General features: G+C 44.4%; 1 protein-coding gene across 3 annotated transcripts in view; it reads left to right on the forward strand.

Moving 5' to 3' along the window:
- The first annotated feature begins 3411 nt into the window (after window positions 1-3411).
- The window catches only part of LOC107307344 (chromodomain-helicase-DNA-binding protein 8-like), a 29911-nt gene continuing 15592 nt past the window's right edge, over window positions 3412-17730 (forward strand). For 2 of the 3 annotated variants that reach the window (XM_015850843.2, XM_032441769.1), the window contains exon 1: window positions 3413-3686. In XM_015850843.2, the coding sequence (XP_015706329.1) occupies window positions 3468-3686 (219 nt within the window). In that variant the 5' untranslated portion in view covers window positions 3413-3467. Of the gene's footprint in view, window positions 3687-17730 lie in introns of all 3 variants that reach the window. The other variant, XM_015850844.2, reaches the window with a different exon arrangement.

A 17730-nucleotide genomic window follows, 5' to 3' on the forward strand; every position in this document is an offset into this window, starting at 1 on the left:
TAGCCCCCCATGAACCCTGATGAAGTCCCCTCGATAGGCCTCATAATACCCATGAGTCCCCCCAATAGGGCCATAGTTTAAGCCCAACCCAACCCAATCTTATAGACCCCCCGTCATATCCCAACCCAAACCCCGCCCCCCCTACTAGTCCGCCCACAAGTAAGAACTCATTGAACCCAGTTGAGTCCCCCCTATATCCCATCTAACCGGCCATTTGACTCCCCTATATAGCCATTAGCCATCCATAACCTATTAGTCCCGCCCCATAGCCATTTCATAACCCCCATTGCCCCCCATAGACCCCATAACCCTATAGCCCCCCATAGCCATCATAACCCCATTGCCCCCTATATACCCCCATAGGCCCCATAACCCCATAGCCCCCTATATACCCCCATAGGCCCCATAAATCCCCATCAGGCCCCCTATGATACCCCCATTAGGCCGCATAAACGCCTATAACACCCATAAACCCTTATATATTTCCCATAACCCCTATACCCTGATTCCGCCCATTATATCTCTATAGGCAGGGAACTGCATTCCTGGGCGGACGAGATGGGCTTAGGGAAGGACCATCCCCCCGCATATCCATTAGCCACCTAAACCCCATCTGCTCCCCCATTTAGACCCCATAACCCGTTATATAGACCCCAATATACAGCCCTATATTCCCATTAACCCTATGACCCCATAACCCCATTAACCCCCGATAAACCTATATCCCCCAATTATATCCTATAGGCAAGAACTGCCATGCCTGGCAGAAACGATGATGGGCTTAGGGGAGACGATCCAAATCCTTAACCCTACTAGACCCCATAACCCCCATCTGCCCCCTTACTATCCCTCCATAGGGACCCCTTAACCTATAGGTCCCCATAGGCCTCATAGACCCTATAGTTCCCCCCATAGCCATCATAACCCAACCTCAACCAACCCTATAGACCCCCCATATCCAACCCTATAGCCCCTCATATCCAAACCCAAACGCCTACTAGGATACCCCTATAGGCCACCATATAAACCCAAACCCTATTACCCCCAAATAGACCCCATCAACCCGTTACTAGTGCTCCCCCATAGACCCTATAACCCTATAGCCCCCCATAGAGCACCCATTAACACCTATAGTGGCCCCATAGACCCCATAACCCTGACCGTGCGCCCCCATTTGAGGACCCCATAACCCGTATAGCCCCCCCATGTTAGGTCCCCATAGAATCCCATAATAGCACCCCATAGACCCCATAACCCTATAGTGGCCCCCATAGGACCCGCATAAACCCCTATAAGCCCCCATTAGGCCACCATAACCCGTTTATAGCCCCCCCCACTAGGGGAGCCCCACAACCCTATAGCCCCCATAGGACCCCTCCATAAGCCCTAGATTAGTCGCCCCCCATAGCACAGTCTATAACCCCATTGCGCCCCTATAGTACCCCATTAGCCACCAGTAACCCTATAGTTGCCCCCCATAGAATCCCCATAACCCACTATGTGCCGCCCATGAGAACCCCATAAGCATCCGGTAATAGTTGCCCCATAGACCCCATAAACCACTATAGTGCCCCCATAGCACGCCCATAAGCACCTAGTAGTCCCCCATAGGCCCCATAACCCCCGTACCAGTGCCCCATAGGCCCCATAACCCTATAGTCCCCCATAGGCCCCATAACCCTATAGTCCCCTATGTATATCCCCATAGGACCCCTATTAAGCACCTTATAGTCCCCCATAGGCCATAAACCCGTGATAGTCCCCGATAGACCCCTTGAACCCATATTAGTGCCCCCATGATGACCTATTAACTTATAGGCCCCCCATTAGACCCAGTTAAACGCCGTTGTGCCGGCCCACTAGTACCCGCCCCATAACCCCATTAGCCCCCCTATATAACCCGCATAACCCCAGTTGCCCCCTAGGTAGGACCCCATAACCCCTTCATCCCCCAGTCGTATATCCTATAGGCCAGAACTGCATATCCTTGGCAGACCGAGATGGGCGTATATGGGAAAGACGATTCCAAATCCAGATTGCGCCATCCATAACCCTTATATGACCCCCCCATAGGCCCCAGATAATGCGCTTATTAACACCCATATTTTACGGCTCCAGTAACCCAGCTGAACCCGTATCAACCCTATCATCCCCATTATATCCGATAGGCAGAACTGCATTCCTGGCAGACGAGATGGGCTTACGGAAGACAGAGATCCAATCCATAAACCCTTATGACCCCCTATAAACCATAATAGTGGACCCCATTAGGACCCCATTAAAACCCTAGGAGCCCCCTATATTTACCCAGGTAGACCCCCATAACCCTGTATGAACCCCAGTTAACCCTAATATGACCTCTTAAGCCCTATTAGACCCCATTAACCCTTATAGTGCCCCCATAGTCCGTCCATTAAATACCCTGATTAGTCCCCCCCAGTGTATCCAACCCGTATAGCCCCCCTATAGACCCCATAAAACCCAATGCCTATAGGTCCTCCACTCATTACCCATGAGCCCCCCCCGTATTCCCATCCGATAACCCTATTAGGCCCCCCATAACCACAACCTATAAGGACCCCCCAATATCCAACCCAACCCTATAGTCCCCCCATAGACCCCATAACCCCATTACCCCCTATATATATCCATAGCCCCCATATCCAGATTCATGACAGCCCATTGCGCCCCAATATACCCCGCATAGCCATCATAACCCTTTATAGCCCCCCATTAGCCATGCATTAACCCCATTTCGCCGCCCTATTATACCCCCATACGCCACCATTAACCCTATTGCTCACCTAGGCATATTAACCCCCATAAGGGCCCCAAGAACCCCATAGCCCTCCTGAAATATACCCGCCATAGCCCCCTAACTATACCCCCATTAGGCCCATAACGCCCAGTATGAGCCCGCCTAATAATATAACCCCATTCAGGGTTGCCCGCAATAAGCCCCATTGTGCCACGTATGATTACCCCCATAGGCCCCATATCCATCATAACCCCATTGCCCCCTATATACCCCCATAGCCACCATAACCCCATAGCCCCCTATATAACCCCATAACCCCATTGCCCCCTATATAACCCTATTACCCCCATTATCTCCTATAGGCAGAACTGCATCCTGGCAGACGAGATGGGCTTAGGGAAGACGATCCCCCCCATAACCCTATAGACCCCATAACCATATAGTGGCCCCATAGACCCCATAACCCTATAGACCCCATAACCCCATTGCCCCCATTATATCCCATAGGCAGAACTGCATCCTGGCAGACGAGATGGGCTTAGGGAAGACCATCCCCCCCATAACCCCATAACCCCATAGACCCCCCATTACCCCCTATATCCCCATAGGCCCCATAACCCTATAACCCCATATACGCCCCATAACCCCATAACCCAATCCTATATCCCCCATTATCTCCTATAGGCAGAACTGCATCCTGGCAGACGAGATGGGCTTAGGGAAGACGATCCAATCCATCGCGTTCCTACAGGAGATCTCCAATGTCGGGATCCGGGGCCCGTTCCTCGTTATCGCCCCGTTATCCACCATCACTAACTGGGAGAGGGAGTTTCGCACCTGGACGGAGATGAATGCCATCGTGTACCACGGCAGCCTGGCGTCCAGGCAGATGATACAGCAGTATGAGATGTACTGCAAGGATAATAGGGTAGGAAAAAAACCATAAATACCCCATAAATACCCCATAAATACCCCAAAAACCCCAAAAACCCCATAAAATAACCCAAAAACCCCATAAAATACCCCCAAAACCCCAAAAAATCCCATAAAATACCCCCGGAAACCCCAAAAAACCCCAAAAATCCCATAATTACCCCCCAAACCCCATAAAACCCCATAGAAACACCATAGAAACCCCATAAAACCCCATAAAATAACCCCAAAACCCCAAAACCCAATAAAATAACCCAAAAACCCCATAAAATACCCCCAAAACCCCAAAAAACCCCATAAAATACCCCCAAAAACCCCAAAAAACCCCATAAAATAACCCCAAAAAACCCCATAAAATAACCCAAAAACCCCATAAAATACCCCCAAAACCCCAAAAAAACCCCATAAAATAACCCAAAAACCCTATAAAATACCCCATATAATCCCATTTAGGCCTTATGGTAGGCAGAGGCTCATAGAAACCCATAGAAACCCCATAAAACCCCATGGAAACACCATAGAAACCCCCAAAACCCCATAGAAACCCCATAAATGCCCCCAAAACCCCATAAAACCCAATAGAAACACCATAGAATCCCATAAAAATCCCATAAAACCCCCATAAATACCCCCAAAACCCCATAAAACCCAATAGAAACCCCATAGAAACCCATAAAACCCCATAGAAATTCCATAAAATCCCATAAAAACCCATAAAGACCCAATAGAAACCCCATAAAACCCCACAACTACCCCAAAAACCCCATAAAAGCCCCAGAAATTCCTCCAAAACCCCATAGAAACCCCATAAAAACCCCATAGAAACACCATAGAAACCCCATAAATACCCCCAAAACCCCATAAAAACCCCATAAAAAACCCAAAAAACACCATAAAACCCCATAGAAACCCCATAGAACCCCATAGAAACCCCATAAAACCCAATAGAAACCCCATAGAATCCCATAAAACCCCATAAAACCCGATAGAAACCCCATAGAAACCCCAAAACCCCATAGAAACCCCATAAAACCCAATAGAAACCCCATAGAAACCCCATAGAAACCCCATAAAACCCAATAGAAACCCCATAGAACCCCATAAAACCCCATAAAATCCCATAAAAACCCCATAACTACCCCCAAAACCCCATAGAAACCCCATAAAAACCCATAAAAAACCCCAAAACCCCATAGAAACCCCACAGAACCCCATAAAAACTCCATAAAACCCCATAGAAACCCCATAAAACCCAATAGAAACCCCATAAAACCCCATAAATACCCCCAAACCCCATAAAAACCCCATAAAAACCCCATAACTACCCCCAAAACCCATAGAAACCCATAAAACCCCATAGAAACCCCATAGAAACCCCATAGAAATTTAGGTTTAGGATTTGAAGGTGGCTGATAATGGTCGTGTACCACGGCAGCCTGGCGTCCAGGCAGATGATACAGCAGTATGAGATGGACTGCAAGGATAATAGGGTAGGAATAAATAACCCAAAAAACCCCATAAAATAACCCAAAAAACCCCATAAAATACCCCAAAATGAACCCTAAATAATCCCATTTAGGTCTTGTTATAAACAGAGGGTTACAAGAGGCTTGAAAACCCCATAGAAACCCCATAAAACCCCATAGAAACCCCATAAAATCCCCCAAAAATCCCTATAGAAACAGCATAAATACCCCCAAAACCCCATAGAAACCACATAGAAAGCTCATAAATACCATAAAACCCCATAAAAGCCCCAGAAATACCCCCAAAACCCCATAAAGACCCCGTAAAACCCCATAGAAACTCAATAAAACCCCATAGAAACCCCATTAATACTCCCAAAACCCCATAAAAACCCCATAAAATCCGATAGAAACACCATAGAAACCCCATAGAACCCTATAGAAACCCCATAAAACCCCATAGAAACCCCATAAAACTCCTTAGAAACCACATAGAATCCCATAGAAACCCCATAAAAACCCCATAGAAAAACCATAAATACCCCCAAAACCCCATAAAAACCCCATAAAATTCGATAGAACCCCATAGAAACCCCATAGAATCCCATAAAAACCCCATAACTATCCCCAAAACCCCATAGAAACACCATAGAAACCCCATAAAACCCCATAAAACCCTACAGATACCCCCAAAACCCCATAAAAACCCCATAAATACCCCCAAAACCCCATAAAAACCCCATAAAATCCCATAGAAACACCATATATACCCCATAAAATCCCATAAATACCCCTAAAAACCCAGAGAAACCCCATAAAATCCCATAAAAACCCCATAGAAACCCCATAAAACCCCATAAACCCCATAAAAACCCCATAGAATCCCATAAAAATCCCATAGAAACCCCATAACTTCCTCCAAAACCCCATAAAACCCAATAGAATCCCATAAAATCCCATAAAAACCCCATAGAAAACCCATAAAACCCCATAGAAACACCATAAAAACCCATAAAACCCCATAGAAACACCATAAATACCCCTAAAACCTCATAAAACCCAATAGAAACACCATAAAACCCCATAGAAACTGCATAGAAACCCCATAAATACCCCCAAAACCCCAAAAAACCCCATAAAATAACCCCAAAACTCCATAAAAACCCCATGGAAACCCCATAAGTACCCCCAAAACCCCATAGAAACCCCATAAAACCTCATAGAAACCCAATAGAAACCCCATAAAAACCCATAAAAACCCAAAAAATCCCATAGAAACCCCATAACTATCCCATAAAACCCCATAAATACCCCTAAAACCTCATAGAAACCCCAAAAAACCCCATAGAAACCCCAGAAATGTCCCCAAAACCCCATAAAAACCCCATAGAAACCCCATAAATACCCCCAAAACCCCATAAAGACCCCATAAAAACCCCATAAAAACCCCATAAATACCCCCAAAACCCCATAGAAACCCCGTAGAAACCCCATAGAATCCCATAGAAACACCATAAATACCCCCAAAACCCCATAAAATCCCCAAAAAATCCCATAGAAACCCCATAACTACCGCCAGAACCCCATAAAAACTCCATAAAAACACCATAAAATACCCCAAAAAGACCCTAAAATGGACCTAAATAATCCCATTTAGGTCTTGTTATAAACAGAGGGTTACAAGAGGCTTGAAAACCCCATAGAAACCCCATAAAACCCCATAGAAACCCCATNAATAATCCCATTTAGGTCTTGTTATAAACAGAGGGTTACAAGAGGCTTGAAAACCCCATAGAAACCCCATAAAACCCCATAGAAACCCCATAAAACCCCATAGAAACCCCATAAAATCCCAAAAAAATCCCTATAGAAACAGCATAAATACCTCCAAAACCACATAGAAACCCCATAAAAACCCCCAAAACCCCATAGAAACCACATAGAAAGCCCATAAAATCCCATAGAAACCCCATAAAAACCCCATAACTACCCCCAAAACCCCATAAAAACCCCATAAATACCCCCAAAACCTCATAGAAACCCCATAGAAATCCCATAACTACCCCCAAAACCCCAGAAATACCCCTAAAACCCCAAAAAACCCCATAAAATAACCCCAAAACCCCATAGAAACCCCATAAAACCCCATAAATACCCCCAAAACCCCATAAAAACACCATAAAACCCCATAAAACCCCATAGAAACCCATAAAACCCCATAGAAACCCCATAGAAATTTAGGTTTAGGATTTGAAGGTGGGTGATAATGGTCGTGTACCACGGCAGCCTGGCGTCCAGGCAGATGATACAGCAGTATGAGATGGGCTGCAAGGATAATAGGGTAGGAATAAATAACCCATAAAATAACCCAAAACCCCATAAAATTACCCCAAAAATCCTATAAAATACTATGATAGGCTTGAAAACCCCATAAATGCCCCCAAAACCCCAAAAAATTCCATAAAAACCCCATAAAACCCAATAGAAACCCCATAAAACCCCATAACTACCCCCAAAGCCCCATAGAAACCCCATAGAAACTCCACAAAACCTCATACAAACCCCATAACTACTCCCAAAACCCCATAAAAACCCCATAAATACCCCCAAAACCCCATAAAAACCCCATAAAATCCGATAGAACCCCATAGAATCCCATAAAAACCCCATAGAAACCCCATAAAATCCCATAAAAACCCCATAGAAACCCTATAAATACATCCAAAACCCCATAAAAACCCCATAGAAACCCCACAAAACCCCATAAATACCCCCAAAACCCAATAAAAACCCCATAAATACCCCCAAAACCCCATAAAAGCCCTAGAACTACCTCAAAAACCCCATAAAACCCAATAGAAACCCCATAGAAACCCCATAAAACCCCGTAAAATAACCCCAAACCCCATAGAAACCCCATGAAACCCCATAAAATAACCCCAAAACCCCATAGAAACCCCATAAAACCCCATAAAATAACCCCAAACCCCATAGAAACCCCATAAAACCCCATAAAATAACCCAAAAACCCCAAAAAACCCCATAAAATAACCCCAAAACCCCATAAAATACCCCCAAAACCCCAAAAAACCCCATAAAATAACACCAAAAACCCCCCAAAAACCCCAAAAATCCCATAATGCACCCCAATACACCCTATTAGTGCCCCCATAGGACCCCATACCCCATAGCCCCCCTATATAACCCCAATAACCCCCATTCTCCCCCCTAAATCTTAGACCTCCATCAAACCCTATATCCCCCATTATATTCCTACTTAAGGCCAGACTCCGCATAGTTCTTATCGCGCTGCCAAAACGAGATGGGTTAGGGGAAGACGATCGAATCCGATCTTAGCACCATCACTTTTAACCCTATAGACCCCCCCATTATTACGGTCCCCCTAGATCAAAATCCGCGATTGAACCCGCACATATACGCCCCCATAAACCCCAGTAAACCCTAAGTAACCCTATATCCTCCCCATTAATACTCACTCAACCGTCACTTTACGGTAGCCGTACTAATTTAAGAGAATACGTGATTGAGCTGCAATGGACACGCGGCGTCAGAACAGACTTATACCACACTAAGGAGCGATGGAATAGAAGAGAATAAGATAGGGCTGCGATAATAGTATCTGACCAATCCATAACCTATAGACCATATCCATATAGTTGGCCCCATAGACCCACCTCAACCCTATAGCCCCCTATTACTACCCATCAGACCCCATAAAACCCTAGTAACCCATTAAACTCCCTTATAGACCCAACCTATATAACCCTCATAACCTATAGTGCCCCCATATCCTCATAACCCTATAGTCCCCCTCACCATATCTCGAACCCTATAGCCCCCCTTATAGGACCCCATACCCAAACCCGTATAGGCCCCCCCATAACCCGTATACCCCCCCCATAGTTCCTATCCTAAACATCTCTATAGCCCCACCTATAATCCCAACCCCTATGTAGACCCCCCATTACTCCAACCAACCCTATGTCCCCCATAGACCCCATAACCCCTATTACCCCTATACTATTTCCCATAGCCCCCATATCCATCAAGACCGCCCATTCGCCCGCACTATTATACTCACCCAATTATCTATTGACAGCGTGTAACACCGTCACACATACACAATCGTTTCAAAACCCTATACTTTCAATACGCTTGGCGGGGCCGTTTTGCCATCACTCGCTGGCCGTTCTACTAATACGAGTATATGTCCCGTCACTCCTCCAGAGAGGACACTCGCACACTATGAACATCCCGCATTAACTTCGAAGCGTCTCTATAAGTAGCATACTCAGCCGAACCTGGCTATTTTTGCCTGCTGAATCATAGTTATACTACCCCCAATAGGCCCATGATCACCCATTGCTCCCATATACCCCCATAGGCCCAATGAACCCCCATATGAGCCCCCTAGATACCCCCATTACGCCCGCCTATATTTACCCCCATAGCGCCCCAATAACCCCCCATAGCCCCCTACTATACCCCCATAGGACCCCATCTAACCCAGTTGTGCCCTATATACCCCCATAGGCCCCCATATCCATCATTCCCCATTAGCCCCTATACCCCATAATCCACCATAAAACCCCATAAGTCCCCCTATATTAAAACCCATAACCCCATTGCCCCCTATGATAAACCCCTATCTACCCCACAGGGTTAGTCTCCTATAGGCAGAACTGCATCCATGGCAGACAGGATGGGCTGTCAGGGAAGACCGATTCACCCGCCCAACTTAAAACCCTTTATTAGACCCCCATATACCATATATAGTGGCCCCATGAGACCCCATAACCCTATGAGAACCCATAACCCATATGCCCCATTATATCCCATAGGCCAGGAACTGCATCTGGCAGCACGGAGATGGGCTTTAGGGAAGAACCATCCCCCCCATAACCCCATAACCCCATCAGAACCCCCATTGACCCCAGATACCCCATAAGGGCCCACTAACCCTTATAACCCCATATACGCACCCATAACCCATAATCCCAATCCTATATCCCCCATATATTCTCTATAGAGCAGAACTTGCATCCTGGCAGACGAGATGGGCTTAGGAAGACTTAATCCAACTCCATCGCGTTCCTACAGGAGATCTCCAATGTCGGGATCCGTGGGCCCGTCTCCTCAGTTATCGCACCCCCGTTTATCCACCATCACTAATGAACGAGAGGTTTAACACCTTGGAGTGCACGGACATGAACAGCATCGTGTATCCACGGCAGCTTGGGTCCAGGGCAGATGGATAACATGCAGTATGAGATGTACTTGCAAAGGATAATAGGGTTAGGGAAAAAAAAAACCTATTAAAATACACCCTCATAACATACCCCCATTAAATTACCCCAAATAACCCCAAAAACCCCCACGTAAATAACCCAAAAAACCCCTTAAAAATACCCCAAAAACCCGCCCAAAAAATCCCCATTAAAATACCGCCCGGAAACCCCAAAAGACCCGCTTAATTTCCAATAATTATACCCCCCAACCCCCATACAACCCATAGAACACCAACCACTAGAAACCCCACTAAACCCATAAAATACCCCAAAAGCCCAAAACCCCATATATAAACTAACCCAAAAACCATCACAAAATACCCCCAAGAACCCCAAAAAAACCCCTAAAATACCCCCAACCCGAAAAACCCCATTAAAATACACCCCCAAAAAACCCTCATAAATAAACTCCCCAAAACCCCCATAAAATACCCCCAAAACCCCAGACAAAAAAAAACCCATAAAATAAACCCATAAGAAACCCTATAAAATACCCCATATATCCCCATTCATAGGCCTTACTGGTAGGCAGAGCTCACTAGAACCCAGTAGGAAACCCATTCTAAACCCCATTGAAAACACCATTAGCCTAGATGAGAAACCCCCCAAAACCCCCATTTTAGAAACCCATAAATGGCCCTCCAAAACCCCATAACAACCCAATTAAAACACCATAGGAATCCCATAAAAATCCCATAAAACCACCCATAAATACCCCCAAAAAAACCCCATAAAACCCAAGTAGAAAACCCCACATAGAAACCCATTTCAAAACCCCATTAGAAATTCCATAAAATCCGCATGTAAAAACCCTTAAAGGACCCAGATACGAAACGCCCATTAAACCCCACTAACTACCCCAAAACCCCATAAAAGCTCCCTCAGAAAGTTCCTTCCAAACCCCCATAGAAAACCCCATAAAAAACCCCATAGAAACACCTATAGAAAGATCCCCATAAAATACCGCCAAATACCCCCGTAAAAACCCCATAAAAACCCAAAGAAACACCATAAAACCCATAGGAACACCCATAGATAGCCCCATAGAAACCCCATCAAAACCCAATAGCCAAACCCCATAGCAATCTCCATAAAATACCCCATAAAACCGAGATAGATAACCCATGTGAGAAAACCCCATAGAACCCCATAGAAACCCCATAAAACCTAATAAGAAACCCCATAGGAAACCCCATTTAGAAACCCCGTGTGAGAGAGAGCGCAAATTAGTAAACCCATAAGAACCCCATTTTAAAACCCGCATAAAATCCATAAAAACCCCATAAACTACCCCCAAAACCCCATAGAAACCCATAAAAACCCCATAGAAACAAACTCCCAAAAACCCCATAGAAACCCCACAGAACCCCATAAAAGCACTCCATTTAAAAACTCCCATAGAAAACCCCAGTAAAACCAATACGAAAGAAAAGAAAAACCCCATTATATATAACCCCCCATAATACCCCCACACCCTATATAAAAACCCCATAAAACCCCACTAACTACCCCCCAAAACCCATAGAAACCCATAAAACCCCATAGAAACCCCACTAGAACAACCTCTGCCATAGATAATTTAGGCGGTTTAGGATTTTGAAGGTGGCCTTGTATAATGGATCTGTGTACCGACGGCGCAGACCTGGTTCGCCGTCCCACGGGCAGCATGATACGAGTGTAGCATGCAGCGGAGTTATGAAGATGGGAACTGCAAGGATATAGCATAGAGAGGTAGGACATACAAGTAAACCAAAAAACCCCATAAATAATAACCCAAAAACCCCATAAAATAATACCCCAAATGAACCCTAAATAATCCCATTATAGGTAGTCTTGTCTATAACAGAGGCGTTACAAGAGGCTTTGAAAACCCCATAGAAACCCATAAAACCTCCATAGAAAACCCCTAATAATCCCCCAAAAAAACCTCCCATATAGGAATCCCACGCTCCAATTCATTAAGTAACAGCCAAACTGTGAGAGGAAACGTTGGGTTATGCCAGACCGAGCCCACCACCGTGATATAATGTGATACTCGTAAACGAGATACTAAACTACCCTAACCACTAAGCCGCAAACATACTTTATATAACTATTATATATATATGCACCCGTTAAACCCCCATAGAACTTCAATATAAACCCCCATAGAAACCCCATTAATACTCCCAAAAACGCCAGTAAAAAACCCCAAAAATCCGATTAAGAACACCATAGAAACCCCATAGAACCCTAGTAGAACCAACAACCCATAGAACCCCATAAAATCTAGAACCACATAAGCGCCGAGAAGAACGCCCTAGAAAGAACACCATTAGAAGACCCATAGAAACCCCCATAAAAACCCCATGAAAAAATACCCCCAAAACCCCATACACCCATAAAAATTCGATAGAAACCCCATATAGACCCATCTAGAAGTCCCATATAACCTCTAACGCCCATAACTATCCCCAACAACACCCACTCCACGATAACACCATAGAAAACCCCATAAAAACCCAAACTAAAACCCTACAGATACCCCCAAACCCCATAAAACACCCATAAATACCCCACAACCACCCATAAAAACGCCCATAAAATCCATAGAAACAACCACTATATATACCCGCAGTAAAATCCCATAAAATACCCTAGAAAACCCAGAAAGAAACCCATAAAATCGCCATTAAAAACACCCATAGAAAAACCCCATAAAACCCCATTAAACACCCATAAAACCCCATAGAATCCCATAAAAAATCCCATAGGTAACCCATAGACTTCCTCCAAAACCCATAAAACCCAATAGAATCCCATAAAATCCCATAAAAACCCATAGGAAAACCCATAAAACCCCATAGAAGACACCATTACAAATACCCATAAAACCCCATAGACTGAACACCATAAATACCCTAAACGCTCATAAAAAACCCAATTAGAAACACCATTAAAAACCCCATAGAAACTGCATAGAAACCCCATAAATACCCCAAAACCCCAAAGAACCCCAATAAATAACCCCAAAACTCCATAAAAACCCCATGGAAACCCCATAAGTAACCCCAAAACCCCATTAGGAAACCCCAGTAAAAACCCTCATAGAAAACCAATAGGAAACCCCATCAACCCACAACCCATAAAAACCCCAAAAATCCCATAGAAACCCCAATAACTATCCCATTAAAACCGCCATAAATACCCTAAAAACCCTCATAGGAAACCCCAAAAAACCCCATAGAAAACCCCAGAAATGTCCCCAAAACCCACATAAAACCCATAGAACCCATAAATACCCCAAGAACCCATAAAGACCCACATAAAAACCCCTAAAAACCCCATAAAATACCCCCAAAACCCATAGAAACCCCGCTAGAAAACCCCATAAGAATTCCCATAGAGAACACCATAAATGACCCCCAAACCCCGTAAAATCCCCAAAAAATCCCATAGAAACCCCATAACTACGCCAGAACCCCATTAAAAACGTCCCATTAAAAACACCATAAAATACCCCCAAAAAGACCCTAAAATGGACCTAAGTTTATAATCCCATTTAGGTCTGTTAAAAACAGAGGGTTACAAAGAGGCTTGAAAACCCCATAGAACAACACCCATAAACCCATAGAAACCCCATAAAAACCCCATAGAAACCCCATAAAATCCCAAAAAATCCCTATAGAACAGCATAAATACCGCAAATACCACATTAGAAACCCCAAAAACCCCCAAAACCCCATAGAAAACCACATGAGAAAGCCCATAAAAGCCCAGTAGAAACCCCATAAAAACCCCATAACTACCCCCAAAACCCCATAAAAACCGCCATAAATTACCCTCCAAATATAATATATTAACAACCCAGTAGAGAAATCCCAATATGACTATCCCCAAAACCCAGAAATCCCCTAAATTTATAAAACCCCATAAAATAACCCATATAATATCTCTAATATATTACCCATAATATCTAATATCCCAAATAACCCCAATATATATTATGATCACCATAAAACCCCATAAAATAACCCCATTAGGAAACCATATATATCCCCAGGTAGAATGTGGTCCCATAGAAATTTAGGCTTTAGGTGATAGTGGGTGATAACCTGGTCGCTCTGTACCAAATCGGAAGCTGCGTCACGGCAGATGAATACAGCAGTTATGAGATGGGCGGCAAGGATAATAGGGGGTAGGATAATGATACCCATAGTTTACCATTAACCACACGGAGTTCTCCGCAATACCGTATGCACTCGAGATTTAATCTATATTATATTAAATATATTATATATCCTTAACATAATAATAGGCTTGCAAAACTCTCTACCATCTAAAAATGCCCCAAAACCCCAATATTTAATTTTCCATACACACACACCCACTCACACACTCCTTTAATAGGACGATTAACCCCATAAAACCCATAATCTACCCCCAAAGCTCACACACTTCCCTCCTCATCACGAATCTATATATGATATGCTTATATAAACGCAACTATGTATGCGATATACCCTCATCACACACTCCTGTTGGTCTTACCGATTCCTTACTGTCCTAAACCCATTACTATATATCCCCATAATACCCCCAAACTCTCATAAGAAACTCCTCATTGTAATCCGATAGAATCCCCACTCACAATCCCATTATAAACAACCCCCATACGAAACACCCATCTCAAAAATTCCCATAAAACCCCATTATATTATAATATCTCTCGGTTTATACCACTCTCACAAACCCCATAAACACACCCCATAGACCAACCCACAGCGAACCCCTAAAAATACCCCCATAAACCCAATTTTAGAAACAAACCCCCAATAAAATACCCCCCAGAAACCCCATAATATCTATATAACTTACCCTCAAAAACCCCATAAACCCCAACTACGAAACCCCATAGATATCCCATATTATATAACCCCGTAAAATACCCAAACCCCCTCTATATATAACCCCATGACAACCCCACCTCTGGGGTTCCTCTGTCCCCGTCATTATACCCCAACACCCATAGAAACCCCATATATTTAACCCATAAAATAAACCCCAAACCCCATAGGACAACCCCATATAAATTCCCCATAAAATAACCCAAATGGATGACCCCAAATAAACCCCATCAAATAACCCCAAAAACATAAATCACCCCCAAAAACCCCAAAAAAACCCATAAAGTAACACCAACAAACCCCCACAAAAACCCCAAACAATCCAATCAACTTACCCCTGATATGTGAGCATCTCCCATAAAGCACCCATACCAGCGTACTTACTGCACGGAGCGTATAGACACTCGCCACCCGTCCCGAATCCCATAAAACCCCAAAAAATAACCCCAAACCCATAGACCCACCACCCTCAAAACCCCCACATAACTTTATACCCCAAACAACCCATTAAAATTACCCCCAACAACCCAAAAAAAACCCATAACACCATCCCCAAAACCCCAAAAACCCCATAAAATACCCCAAAAACCCAAAAAACCAAAACAACTCCTATGACCTTACCCCAAAACCCCATAGGAAAACCCCATAAAATCCCATAGAAAAACCCCATACATAACTCCATAAATCCCACACACGCACACACACTCGAACACATAGACCTCCTCGAGTTACAGCGAGGATAACCACAAAAACCACCATACCCCGCAACACCCAGAAGAAATCTCCATAATACCCCCCAAAACGCCCATGCAAACCCCATAGAAAGACCCCATAAAATCCCCCGAACACGAATCCCATAGAAATTCCATAGAACCCATAGAAACCCCATAAATACCCCAAAGACCCCATAGAAACCCCATAAAAACCCCATAGCACAACTCAATAAAAACCCCATTTAGAAACCCCATAAATACCACCAAACCCCATAAAATCCATAATTTAACCCCATAAAACCGATCAGAAACCCTCACTAAGGAAACGCCCAAAACCCATAAACACCCCATAACAACCAATAGAAACCCCATAGAATCCCATAAAACCCCCACTTAAACACCAGATCGAAACCCCATAGAGAATCCAATAAAACCCACCTCCTATTCAGAAACCCCATCAATAATCCCCATCTTCCTTAGAAAAACCCCCATAAAACCCCATAGAAACCCCACTCAACAGTGAGCCCCAAAACCCCATTAGCAACATCCCATATCAAACCCTTAGAAAACCCCATATGGAATCCCAATATACCCACCCCCATAATATGAAACCACATAGAATACCCCATCAGAAACCATAGAAACCACCATACCAAACTCCACGCACCCATACAAAACCCCACTAGAAACCCCCAAACCCCATACGGCAACCCCATAGATTGCCCACCAACAAACCCATAAAACCCCATCAAATAGACCCATCTTAAACCCCAATAAACTACCGCCCATCTCAAGCCCCATCACCGATTATAATACCCGCATTAAAACTCCACAGTTCAAGCCGAAAATATAATACCCAAACCCACTAACTTCCAAAATCCCATAAGCAACCCGATATCCTGGACATTCTATTCCCCCACCTATCAAAAATCCGAGAGACAATCCGATATGAACCCATAGGAAGCATCCCAATAAACGAAGAGGCGCCCACTCCCATAGCGATAACCGTGCGCGCTCATTAAAATTCGACCTCCCCATAAACTACCCCATAGAACACTTATAAATACAATACCAAAATCCTGAGAAATACCATACGGACAACCCACAACAACCCATAATCACCCCCCAAACCCACCCCCAATACACCACCCACCTAACATACCCCCAAAACCCCCCATTAAAAGCCCTAGACACACCTCAAACTAACCCCATAAAACCCAATAGAAAACCCCATTAGAAACCCATAAAACCCCGTAAATTAACCCAAACCCACCCCCCCCAATAGAAAACCCATGAAACCCCATTCAAAAATAAACCCCAAACCCCTTATCAGAACACCCCATGAACACCCCCATAAAATCAACCCCAAACCCATAGAAACCCCATAAAACCCCATGAAAATAACCCAAAAACCCCAAAAAACCCCATAAAAATAACCCAAACACATAAAAATACCAAACCCACGCAAAAAAACCCCCATCTAAAATAAACACCAAAAACCCCCCAAACCCCAATAATCCCATAATTACCCCAAAACCCCATAAAGACCCCAATTAACCAGAGCGGCCGCGCGAGCTACGAAGCAAACTCGCCATACAAACCCCACACCCAACATCGCGACTCGCAAACTCACCCCACACGAGAGCGTGCGCGAGTGAGAGCACA

The sequence above is a fragment of the Coturnix japonica genome, unplaced genomic scaffold (assembly GCF_001577835.2).
Source record: "Coturnix japonica isolate 7356 unplaced genomic scaffold, Coturnix japonica 2.1 chrUnrandom553, whole genome shotgun sequence".
Taxonomy (NCBI): Eukaryota; Metazoa; Chordata; class Aves; order Galliformes; family Phasianidae; genus Coturnix; species Coturnix japonica.